This window comes from Poecilia reticulata, linkage group LG16, assembly GCF_000633615.1.
Source record: "Poecilia reticulata strain Guanapo linkage group LG16, Guppy_female_1.0+MT, whole genome shotgun sequence".
In the NCBI taxonomy this organism is placed as follows: Eukaryota; Metazoa; Chordata; class Actinopteri; order Cyprinodontiformes; family Poeciliidae; genus Poecilia; species Poecilia reticulata.
Window position 1 is genome coordinate 7,765,509 of NC_024346.1, and position 13,318 is coordinate 7,778,826.

The 13,318-nt window shown below is 36.8% G+C and overlaps 1 protein-coding gene across 3 annotated transcripts in view; it reads right to left on the reverse strand.

The window, feature by feature from the left end:
* Nucleotides 1–239: 239 nt before the first annotated feature.
* The window catches only part of bcam (basal cell adhesion molecule (Lutheran blood group)), a 67,412-nt gene continuing 54,333 nt past the window's right edge, over nt 240–13,318 (reverse strand). The window contains exons 10-17 of one of the 3 annotated variants that reach the window (XM_008431160.2): nt 13,175–13,316; nt 12,267–12,391; nt 10,669–10,810; nt 9,804–9,818; nt 9,200–9,232; nt 4,889–5,027; nt 4,600–4,696; nt 240–3,390 (exon numbers count right to left, since the gene is read on the reverse strand). In XM_008431160.2, coding sequence (XP_008429382.1) covers nt 3,388–3,390; nt 4,600–4,696; nt 4,889–5,027; nt 9,200–9,232; nt 9,804–9,818; nt 10,669–10,810; nt 12,267–12,391; nt 13,175–13,316 — 696 coding nt within the window. In that variant the 3' untranslated portion in view covers nt 240–3,387. The remainder of the gene's footprint in view (nt 3,391–4,599; nt 4,697–4,888; nt 5,028–9,199; nt 9,233–9,803; nt 9,819–10,668; nt 10,811–12,266; nt 12,392–13,174; nt 13,317–13,318) is intronic. The other 2 variants (XM_008431161.2, XM_008431162.2) reach the window with 2 other exon arrangements.

The following is a 13,318-nucleotide window of genomic DNA, read 5'->3' on the forward strand; positions in this document are numbered from 1 at the left end:
TTGAGTGATCTACTTTCAAAAAATTATTGTGGTTTGCAGCTAATATTCACTCAAATTAAATTATCAGAAAATTGGAAGATGGTGTAATAGAAATAAAAAGGATTTTTCATATAAAAATGTAATTTTAAGGCCCTTTCAGTTACTGTAAATGCTCTTGACTTGGCAATTAACTTGAAGGTGTTTGCTGAAAATGTATGTGGATGTACAAGTGCTAACAAAATGGGTTGTTCATAAAGTGATGTATTTTAGTGTGCATTTTAATGGAAAGTTGTAAGGAAGGAATAAGTTTGGCGAGCTTTCTTTTTTTGTTGCATTTTGGTCCCACGTTGTACTTTTTTGCAAGCGGACTATAATTTGTAAACAAAACCGACGACCATCATTGCTCCCATTTGACTTAAAATTACGTGGGCAGGAGAGAACACACACACGGAAAAAAGAAACTGTGTAAATCCTGCACTCTGCATTTCTGTCATGCACGTTTGTGTTCTAATTGCGACTTAAATATCATTTTGAACGTCAAGAGCAGCTCATGCAACACAGATTTTACAATGTGGTTTTCCTAACTTTGAAACAGTGTCTGCAAAAATGTGTGCTGCATGCTGAATGAGACCGGAGGCTCTGCGTGTTCTGATCTACAACATGGTGACAGCAGCATCGATAAGCAGAAAACTGGGAATCAGGTACGATTTCAGTACAATCAATACATTGAATAGTAGTGTTGGCAACACAGAAGGGCTGATTTTTACCATGATGCCCACCCACAGCAGCTCATGAAGTTCAAAAAGATGTATATTTCCTGTAGTTGGTTAGTATCAAGGCCGGTCTGGTGTATTCACACCAGAAGCGAACTGGTCCACTTCCAGTTCGTCTGGAAGTGGACCAGGACCACCTGAAAAAGAGAGTGCTGGTCCAACAGGGGAAACAAACTCTGGTTCATTTAAAGTGGAAGAAATGTTAAAATTAATACCCAAAATTAATATGAATAACCACATATCTGTAAGATACTTTGAAAGTAATTAGTCTATTCATGGTCTTAATCTATTTAGATGCATCTGTGCTTCAGGTATAATGATGTCATGTGGGTTTTACTGCACAAATGTTTCTATAGTTATAAAACCACAATTAACTCAGAGAGAAATAAAACCACAGAGTATTGGGGTGTGATTGGCTTTCTTGAGTTTTTTTTTTTGTTTGTTTCATTATAAATTCTAAACAACTGGAAAAAAAAAAGTAAAAACACATCACAATGATCACAAACAGTGTACCACAAAATATACAGCATACAATAAAAAGAGAAAGAAGTAAAGCACTGAGAATATCTCATTTGACAAAATAAAATCAAAAGTAACGCAAAATGTCCCAAACAATTCTATCTTTTCTCGGCAAGCGGAAAAAGTGTGGAAACAATAAAACTCAGTAGTTCCAAAATTAAGAATCCCCTTTCTAGAAAAACAAAACAAAAACAAAACAAAAAACAAATTATATATGACAACATTATTATATAAAACATGGCAAAAAAAAAAGCAAGGACAACGATCATTTCTGCTGAATAATTACAACTGACATTGAAAAAAATAAAATAATAGGTTTCTGGCCACAGACAGTGGTTTGATGTGACCTTTTCTCAGGAAATCTATTAAGGTAATTGGTTCCAGTGTATAACAAAGTAAAAAAATATGGAATCAACCTGCTACCCAACCTTTTCTGGCCTGCTGACAGTGAAAGAAGAATGTCTGAATTACGTACCTGAACACTGACAATCTGATGTGTCTGTCGCCACATTTAAACTGGTAAAAAATAGAAAATAAAGACACACCTCATATATTCCAGAAACAACCCCAAATCTTGTTTTCTCTCTTCCCTGCGTGCTCCAAACTAGTTTTACTTCTAACAGGTGACGTTATGACTGCGCTGCTGCACCTCCTGAAAATCCCATTTTTCTGTAATAGAAAAAAAAGCTAATGTTTAAGACTCCATTTATAGTTTAACATGGAGATCATAAAGATGTGAGAGGTGGACATCCAAATATGCTCTAATTGTAACAAATGAAACACAGCAGCTTTTTCTGATGTCACACAGCAGCTTTTTCTGATGTCATAATTTGTAGTTCCCCATCTGAAAAATGTAATTGAATGTTCATTAAATTTGGAAGTTTCACTTGTAAAGTCAAAGATCCCAAGCCAGCTTGAGCTTATATTCAATATGGCTGCTGCGCATAAATGAAACACAGCTGAAGCTGTGGGAATTACTGTTTACTTTCACTTTTGAGAGCTTGTAACTTGAAACAGTGCAGCTACTATTTGGGAACAGATTTAAGTTTACATGCATAAAAATAGAGGGAAAAAAAACACACTTTTAATAGCTAGTATCTAACGCTAGTTCCAAGCTAATTCCACAGTTTTTCCCAACTTGCTACCAGAACTCACTTAATTCGAGACTGAAGTCCTTCCTAGATATCAAGATACATCAAACACAAGAGTAGGAGCCAATTTCACCATGTTCTCTCACAAGAAAAACTCTCTCTGAACTTGCAGGGAAGGATAACAGCAAAGCAAAAAGTAAAACAAACAAAAACAGAAACAACAAAACTCCCAGAAACTGACATCATATACATAAATGTAAATGAAAACACAAAAAAAAAAAAGTACAACCAAAAATTCTGGCTTGTTTATTGTTTTTTCAAATGAATTTAACACCATTTGGGATTCTAGAGAGAGTGATTAAGTACCTGGCCTGATTCTATTAAAAGTTTTGGATTTTGAAAATAAATTTTATGCCAAACACAAGCAGCTGGCAACAATAATGTAAAACAAATCAAATACAAACTCTGAAGCAAAGATTTAACAGAAACGGTTTGCTTGAAGGATAACCTTATAAGAGAGGAAATTCTCCACAGAAGTGAGTGAGATAATAGATTATAGTTTTTCCCACTATCCCCAGCAGACAGAAAACAAATTAAACACATATTACAAAACAGAAAAGCTTACTGCTTAATCACTGAATTAAGACGCCAAACAAAACAAGACACCATGGGTTAATGAAATGATTTGATTGCAAAAATAAAAAATAAAAAATCATGTTATCCAGTGAAGCAATTTATTTTTTGTGTGAATTGTTTTGATGCTGTGAGTTAGATGGAGTTTTAAACAATTTTATTGAGCAAGAAAGGTAAAAATCTCCACCCAGCTGCTGTAGCCCAGGTTGGAAAACAAGCTTAGCCAAAGTTAATCATGGTGATCCTTGAAGCTATGAGCATGCACACATCCCCAGCACCACCCAGGTCACCCCCCTCACAATCACAAATCAGAAACCAAAAAAGCCCTGCTGTCCTCAAAACTGTCCTCTTCTGTCCTTCGTCCCTCAGAGTTATTTAATCATCTGGGTTGATTACTGAAAACAAACAAACAAGTGAAACACAAAATTATTGGAAATATGTCTAGCAGTTACAGACTAAATAAAAATTTTTTTTCTTAAAATATACTCTGATATTTATTATTAGTGTTTTTAGAAAAATCTGCTCTTTCTTTTCATGTCTATGGAGCCACAAAGGGACACTGAAGGAAAAGAACAAACAAACAAAAAAAAAAAACCCAAAAACGCTCTGATGCTCAAATGCTTATGAGAATTTTTTCCCCCATTTTTTCCCCTTCAATGTCCCTTTAGGGTTTCCATACATGTTCCAGTCAACATAAATAATAAATAAAGATTTGTCAAAGGCTACAAGATTCAAATGCATGAATGAACTTGTAATGTATTAACACTGAAAATACATACACTTCCATTCAGTTTACACACTCACCTCATCTTTAATGATATAATAGTTTTGGGCTTTTAGTTGTGATTTGAGTCTGATGTGTGTTTGTCCTGACTGAACACCAAGTTATGCCAAGTTTCATTCATCTAGCTGCTATAAAGTTGATGAATTTGGAGAGAATGCTCATAATTTGTCATTATTCAAGAACTTAATGCAAAGCCACAGCCCCATTAATAATGAAGCAAACCCCTTACCCTGGCTATTCCCTTAGAGAATAGACCTCAAAATAATTTTGTTAGTTTCTAAATCACTGAATGGCTCAGCACCAAAATACTTTAAAGAGCTATTGTTGTTGTTGTTAGATGAACCTTTCAGACCACTCAGGTCTTCTGGTTCAAGCTTACTCTGCATCCCCAGAATCAGAACCAACATTCAGTTTCTATGCTCTACTAATTTGTGACAAACATCCAGAAAATTGAAAAAAAAAATAAAAATACTGAGTTCCTATAAATTAAGTATAAAAAAACCCCCATCATGTTTTGAGCACCACTGCTTTTTCACTCAGTCTCACAATTTACCGTCCTGGGTCAGCTGAACAGATTGGGCAGCTAAAAAAAATCTGACTTTTTTCTCCTAATTCTTATCTCAGGTTTCTGAGATTAAAGTCAGAATTATTATTTTTTTCAGTGGCCCTAATCCTCTTCCAAATGTTTTGACAAGTTATTGTGGAAGATGACAATAACTTAGGGATCTTATTCCTTATTTCTGTTTTTACCACTAAAGGTAGCTGGCCCTGCATAACAGATCAGTGGGCCTAGAGAACTGTAGTTTCAGCCTGTTCTAACCTGTTCTGTGTTCATCTTTTTGTTGAGGAGTCCGGCCTCTTCGTTGGCCTTTTCCGTCTTCATCTCCACCACAATGTTGTTCACCGGTGTAGCAGCCCTGAAAAGAAAACACGAAAATCACTGACTACAAGTCAACAACTACAGAGATGACATATTTGGTGCAATCGGTTTACTGGTTAATCTAACCAACCACAGAAGACTGTGCTTTTTATTTTGCTCAAAACAGACAAAGCATGAGCTCAGTACTGTCAGAGTTCATGCCATCTGTCTCCTCATGTCATCTACTCACGCTTCCTTCTTATCCTTCTCGCCGCAAATCGTGGTCTTCTTGCTCAGGCAGTAGATGAAAGCTACCAGCAGCAGAAGAAGAAGAACGCAGACCACCACGGCAATCACCACAGCGCTGGAGCCTTCCTGCTGCTTCTCAGCTACAGCGCCACAATAGAGGGAATGATGGAGGGGAAGGAGGAGGGTGGGGTGAGGGGTTGGTGGGACAGTGGGGAGCAGATTTAAGGGAGCGGGGGGGAAGGGAGGGATGATCAAAGTGAAGAGGTGGGGGAGTGGGGATGGAAAAGAGGGGAGTTTTTGATTTGCAGGGGGAGAGAAGAAGTGCGTGGGGGGTGTTTGATTTGTGAGTTGATGGGGGGCATAGGGAAGGATTGGTGGAGGGGTGTTGATTTGATTTGGGAAGGATTAAAAAGGGAAAGGATGGGAGTTGGTGGGATCCAGGTGAAGAGAGTTAATAGGTGGACAGGTAGGAGGGAGGAGATAATAAGGGAGTGGGGGTTGGGATGTGGAGTTAGACTAACTTCTGAATGCAATGGTTGAAATGTGATGGGACCCAAACACAGGGCCAAGTTCCTCAAGGAGAAAACACACAACTGACCAGAGCCAGAAAACAACACTGAACATACTCACCCATCGCTTCACACTTGTATTACTATAATTTTGAGGACAAGACATGACATGACAGACGTGTTTTTGAACTGACTTTGCCCTGTAAGGGCAAAAGCAAAAATGGGATTTTATGGTTATTATAACTGCTTTTATATTTTTTCTCCTGGTAAATGAAGAAACATGCTTTCTTTTATGGAGCAGTTTAATAGGAGGTTTGATGATAGACCGTTTCTTGGCTTGCAGTGCTGACATTCTGGCATCTCATCTGTTTGCCTGGCAACCACACATTAAACACAAGACTCTAGCTAAATTTTTGCTTCTGGTTGTGAAACATTATGAGACTCTTTATTAGGTTTTGTGGGCTTTCTTAGAGTCAGTCCTACCTCCAGAACCTTTTTTTTACAACTTTCCCTTATGAACAAACCAGAAACAAGTTAGTGGCATTGTGAATTGTTGTGAGATGAATCAGATATGTTGTAAATTCTTAACTAATGAAGTCACTTTTAACATAACACAAGACATCTGTCAATTATGGGACTTATTTCTGTAAAAAAAATGTATTAAAAGCAACAATCAAAAGGAAAAAAAAGTGTATTGTAGACTGTATTTCAACTTGGAAACCTAAAATGTTTTATTAAAGGAAGATAATTTCCCAGTACCTTTTATTTTACTCTTGCAATAAACCATGTGCTTTTTCACTGTGAGATCCAAAACCAGGCTATTTAGGTAAATGCTGTCCACCAACTACGACACTACAGCCAGAATGTAATTGAAAACAGTGAAGTCAGATTAACACAGCAATAAAACTAGACTTTTTCACAGCAGTCATGGCTTACTAGTAGAGGTGTGCCGATCGATCGGCCACCGATCATAATCGGCCGACGTCCGTGAAAAAGTGTATGATCGGTGATCGCCGATCCACGGTCTCTTGTTGCCGATACCGATCACCTGCATCTCATTTCGCAGCCTGTCTGTGCAGCTGGTCTCCTCTTTCCTTCACACTGCGCAAACGCGCAGCAACAAATCCTAAGCGATGTGGAACTATAACGCACTGAGTGAATGGGGAAGTTTGCGCGTTGCAGCAGAAAACTGAAGCACATGGGGTGAAGCATATCAAAATGCATCTTTCGCTGTCCTAACATGAGACAGATAATCTCTGAAAAAATAATCAATCTCCTCCCTGTTCTGCATAATTACTCCGCTCAGTCAGAAACAGCCAATCAAAACTAGCAGTAATCAGCTAGCCACCATGCTAGCAGGAAGTTTTCATTCAGTAACTCAGGATTGTTTATTTTAATGGATCCTGTATTTGCCTTTGAATGTTAAGTTTTATACTTGAATTTTTTGGGGAATGTTGAGAGGTTTTATTTTGGCTCTTTGCATTATTTAGCCTCTTCATAGCCTTCATATGTTATCAGTCTGTTAAAGATAGTATTATTGATAGCAGTACAATTTGCAGAATGCCTGTTTTGTTTTTTTCTTGGGAAAAGTTATTAAAAACAAGTTTTTGTCTAAATTAAGGTGAATTCATAGTTACTTTTTCCACATAATGTAACCGGTAGTGCTTATGATTAAAAAAATAATTATGTGATCGGTATCTGTGATCGGTATTGGTGATCGGTATTGGTGATCGGCCCTCATGGGTGATTGGAATGGGCAGGAAAAAACCTGATCGACACATCTCTACTTACTAGCTAGGTGAATTCACTCCAAACCTAAATTATTAACTACAACAGATTTTAAGCTAACTGCCTGAGTCACAGAAGGAATGAAGGAATTTCAGATCCAAAAAAAGCTGTGATTTTTGGCAAATGACTTCTCTTTCATAGCGATTACCCTTCATTGCTTATGAAGAAATTCTTCAAATTTTTAGAAAAGTTGCACATTTAACACATTTTGAGAAATGTACTCATTTTGAAGCAAGAGGAGCTCTATAAACTCGGATTATAACCCTACATAGCATAGTCATAAATTGAATGTTTCATAGCAGATACTTTCTACACCTACTTCAATACTCAGAAAAAGTTTGTAGCCATCATAAACACTTAATTAAAGCCTATGTATCACATCTATAAGAATCAATAATGACACAAATGCATAGCAGTCCTGGAGGTTGTGATTTTTGAAGGAATCTAACTGGGAGAGGACTGAAACATCACGCTGGGAAATTTAACCAGCAAGAAAGTTTCAAAACCTCACCTATTCTTAAGATTCCATCCTTAAAGTACCAACTATCCTCTGGAAATGTTTTTTGGAAAACATTTCTACTCCTCGAAACAGATTTAGTCCTGGCTCAGTGTAAATGGTGGTTAAAAAACAAGAACAAAGAATAAAAGCTATTCAAATTGGCAGATTCCTTGAAAAGGCTCCAGCAGTGGAAATGTACTTTTAGGTGTATTTTTTATTTTAAAATAATTTTTCAAGTGAAGGTTAGAACTTATTTTGGTTATTTATCCTAGAAAGTAAAATGACAAATGTTTTCATAAAAAAACTAAAATAAAAATAAAAATCTCAAAAGTTGGAAAACAAAATTTTCCAAAATCCAGATTGATTTACTGTGAAATAAGGCAAGAAAACCCTCATGTTTATGTTTTGTATCAAAAATAATATAGTCTAAAACATTTTATTCTAGTGTCAGACCATAAAATGGAGATGCAAAACTAAGATAATTTAAGATAATATGATGGTTTATCATCATCATATTGGTAAAAATGTGTAAGTCAATGCTTCCAAAGCAGCGGCATAATCACGCAGCAAAACATCTGTTTCAATTCTCTAATTGTACTGTTTGAAGATGATATTTTCCATCGTCTCCATCCACCTCTCAGCTGTCAGATAAAAACTGCACCCCGTCCAGCCTTGATTCTCACAGGGGCAAATTGTTGCTCACCCTGCAGATATTGGCTAGTGAAACCTAGTTGCATGTTTTTTGTATTTATTTCCTGACTTATGAGGATAAATCTGACTTAAAGCATGTTTTCTTGTCGTTCCCATTCTGAAGATTCTGTCACATTGTTTTCATACGCCAGGGAAATAATAAGACACGTATTATTAACTATCAGCTCCCAGACACTTTGATATGCTTATATTATAGGAATTGTTAGAAGTGCCAAAATTTGCACTAATTTTGCACAAGTTTTTCAGTTTGAGGTCATGCTACTACCATAAAAGATTTCGCTAGGACAAACGACCTTCGTTCATCTTTGTCAGGTATGCCAATAAAATGTGGAAGACATCATTTTCAGGCTTATTTTGTTATCCACGGGATTTTATGCAATTTTATTTAACCTTTATATTATAATACTAATACAGTATGTTGTTAAAAGACATGAAATATTGAGAAAAGCTTTTAAAAAATATATAAAACTTTTCTGTATTTGCAGTAAGGAAATTTTAGATGAAATAATTATTTGACTGCATGACTATAAATAGTAAAGCTAAATAACTAAAAGTCAGTTTAAGAAAACTTTGGGCTGTGCATTGTGCAAGCAAAAAGCTATTTATCCTTCTTATAACGTCCCATTTCTTTTGTCCTCGCAACTATAGTAAAACAAATAGGCTGCAAATACACGAAAACAACAACTGCTCTAAACATAAATACATTAACCTGTGTGTGTAAACAGACATCAATACACACACAGTAACTTGCAGCTCTAGACAAACACCAGAGACACGACATGTCAGTAGGGTTAGCCATACAGACCTGACGTAAGCACAGGGTTTCCAGAGAGCAGCACTTTGAAAGAAAGAGAGTTTTCAGTCCCATTGCATAGCAAAGCAACAACCACAAATGACACACACACCACTGATAGCATTCGCACAAAAAAGCCAAAGCTACTCTATCTACATACAGCGCCAGGAAAAGGAGAAAAGCAGAAAATAGAAGTGCAGTTGGAAAAAAGGGGTGACCAAGAAGACACAGTCAGGAAACAAAGAGAGGAATGGAAGGAATAGAATAGAATAAAATTCTTTATTGTCCCCAAAGGGCCACAAAAACTTAGTTGCATCCAGGAAATATTGGACAGACATCATACAAAGGTGACAAGAGAAGAAGAAGAAGAAGAAGAAGAAAAAGAACAATATACAATATCCACAGTGTTCGGTAGCAAGAGGGCAAATATACAAGATTACAGTACGACAGAGGAAGATGCGTATTCTGAATGTGTATGTGTGTGTTTGTGAAAGATGGTGGGGCTGGGGCAAGAGGAGATGGATGGATGGGAGGTTTCTAGATTACAGGGTCTATACAACAAAGAGTCCTGAGAGAAGAAGTGAGGAGAGGAGGAGAAGGAGGGAGAAGGCTCTACCTTCAGCTGTGTTTGCTGCAAGAGAGAACAAGAGAACAGAAGAGAGATTCGGAGTTATGTTGCTGCAGCATGGCTGGCTGCAATTAGGTGGCGGCAACTGTTAGTAAATCAACTCCCAAGTTTGTGATACCTTGCTGGATTATAGATACACAAATGTCAGAAGTGATGTAGTGGAGGAAAGAAGCTAAGCTGCGAAACCACTCTGGCATAGGTTCTGGATTAATACAGAGTCTGTTAACGTTTGTGCAAGTTACAGACACTCTCACATGAAAAGAAGCAATAAAAACACCAAGAGATTACAGTTTAGTTGCAACATTTACGTCAATTTTAACTCTTTAGTAGTAGTAAATATTCTGTTTATTATACTCATGCTTCAGATAAATTTAATTTGAATGACAACTTGAGTAAATTGAAAAATAAAGTTTTTTACATGATGATTTATTTTACTAAAGAATAACAGCTATTCAAACCAACCTTATGTTTGAACTGTAATACTCTACTGAGACCAAGATGTCAGTCATGTTAAGCCAGCACTGGAAAAACACTTGATACAATGTGATTGTGGTTTCACTTAAAGTAACAATAGGTCCAGACCTGTGAGACCTTCTTTACTTTTCTACATGCAATGTGGCAACCCTAGATAGCCTAAGAGAGTCTGACCCTCATGAAATGTGTCAGTCATTTTCAGCGGTGCTCAGAATTTCCTGTTATTTTTCCATCCACTAGACTGTAAAAGTAATCTACTGAAAATGCACACTCTGTTCTCTGAAATTGCAGTGAAATGTATGGTAAATGTAAGATATCTTGGTTGTTTTTTTATAAAATAAATTGTGTTGAAAGAGGGAAAGACAATTTTCACACTGACCTCGTTTGACAGCTACAGGGAAGTCCTTGCTATCTTTTCCGAACTCGTTGGAGACCTCGCACTTCACACCGCTCTTTATGATCTCAGGAGTGGCTTTTAGGGTCAGAGAGCCTACCACCTTGTTCTCTTCCACTGAGACAGACTGGTAAAAAAAAATGGAAGAAAGAAAGCAGTGAGGGGAATGCACTATTAAAATTTAAATGAATTGTTTTACCAAGCCCCAAGGTTCCCAAACTATGATCCCACTGTTGGTACTTGGGCTGGTTTTAAATGTACTCAGAGGAAATATTGCTATTAATTATTTGCAAGCTTAATAATAACTAGGATGTAATTGATGACAGACAACCAGAAACAGCTACTTATGCTGTAGCAGAAACTTGGATCTGGGAAGGATATGAAATAAAACTTAACCTTCTTGCATTTCCAGGTCAAAAAACATGTAATAGTTGTTCAGTTTACGTCAATTTTAACTCTGTAGTAGTAAACACTACCAGGCTAACAGCTACCACTGGTAAAAGCAACTAACATGTTGCATTTTATTTTTATTTTCAAACACAGTCACTAAATATTTATTACATGAGGTTTAATACATGAGTGTGTGTGATTACTATGTCAGTGCAAAAATGTGTAAATAAGTATTGTTTTTTTTTTTTTAAATAGGCTGCATCTTAATAAATTAATAAATGAATCCTATTGTAGCTTATGGTGATATTATTTACAGGAATGTTTCCATTAACTGGAGATGATCTCCAGTTAATGGACTGTTTTTGTTTTTTCCCATGTGCCTCGTTCAGCTTTCAGCACTTTAAACTCTACCTTCTTGCCAACTGTCCAGTTGACAAGTTGCTCCATTGGTACCAAAACAATTTAATTACAAGACAATCATTGGCAAAACTGTTTTTTTTACCACTGTCGCTTAGGTTGATGTTAAAAGGAGAACTAGTTCTCAGTCATCTCACCTGGTCAGATAAAGTTTGAATTAAGTTTGTTGAGCCAGGGAAACATCAAATATATGCAGGATACCTCCCTTCTATGACTTCCTGTGGATATCAGTGGATTAAGGGTAGGTGGTACTTGTTATAATACATTTAAGAACCTCTGACTAAGACTTGCTGTAAAGTTAAGTCAAGTCAGTGAACTAAGTCCTGCTTGTTACGTTTTGTACTTAATGCCAGAGTGTGATTCCTTCATTTTCCCTATGCTCTTACAAATTATCACTCGAGCAAGTTAAAGGTTCTCGTAACTTTGATCTAACATGCATCATTATTTTCACCTAAAATTATCCAGTTTTTCTGAATGTTCATTAAAATTTAATCTTATGATAAAAGCCAAACTCCCTGTGTAAAATCTTTTTTGCTGCTTCTTGGGGAATATTCACTGAGTTCTTTATCGGGGCTTTTTTTTTTTTTAGAAGAATCAAGAATAAAAATGTGATAATGTAATGAAAAATTTTAAATTCCATTCTGACACATGGAAAGAAACATTTATTTTCCAGGAACCCTGCTGTGTTTTCAGATTTGGAAGTGGTACAACAGAAAGTAGATGCAAAGGATAAAGAGCTGATTCATTTTGCTTCTGTCTTTTTTTGAAGTGGTTACCTGCTTTCCTTGGGTTGACCAGGTAAACTGAGGTTTGGGAAAACCGTTGGCCGAACACTTCAGGGTCAATTCATCTCCTTCTTTTGCCACCTCCCCAGCATGAGGGGTGTCAATCTCTGGTTTTCCTGGGGAGGGTGAGAGAAAGTTGTGATTAAGCAATGCAAACAATAAAGGAATGTTTCAAACCAAACACACACTGTTGAATTTTGTGATTTAACGAATGACAGGAAGTGATAGCCACATTTCCTCTGCAGTGCTTCCATCAAACATACAACATGCTTCCTTTAACTGGAACAATGCTGAAACATTAGCATTGCTCCACTGTTCACTACTATTCTCTAACAATAGGGTATACTTCGGATATTTAAGCTTGATAAAATGACTGTGTAGTTTTTTTTTTTTTAGATCTGTTGAACACCAAATGTGATGAAAACATATTTTATTGACGCCACCATTATAAACCACAAACTGCAATGTATTTTTTGGCTTCTATGTGAAGGAACAACGAAAGAATGCATATTGATGGTGAGCCTCAAGCTGAGCAGTTCAAGTATCTTAGTGTTTTGTTAAAAAGTGATAGCAGGAATGTGTGGCACATGGTTAGAGAGATATGGGGTATAATGTGCCACAATGTGAGTATTGCTGTATTCTGATGTGATGAAGAAAGAGCTGACACAAAGAAATAAAACTCTCAAATTGCTGGTCCAACTCTGCATTTGGTCAACAGGATCATCCTTCTCCCTCTTTGGTTTGTTTATTATTAAAAAATATGGAAGTACGTGTCCATCCACTTCTCTCAAAACTTTTTTAAAGACAGAGCGAATAAAAGTAACTTTCTTCTCTTACTTTTTCTCAGATAGGATGTGCAAGGTTTGGATGAATATTTAGAAATCATCTGGGTGTGTTACCTTTCACCGTCAGGTTTACACTGGCCTGAGCTGTCAGTCCCGGGACTTCTGGAACGCCGCCAAAACACACGTACTCGCCAGCATCTTTATAGGCAACACTTGCAATTGATAGAGTGCCATCCTGAGAAAGCACTACGTCGCCCT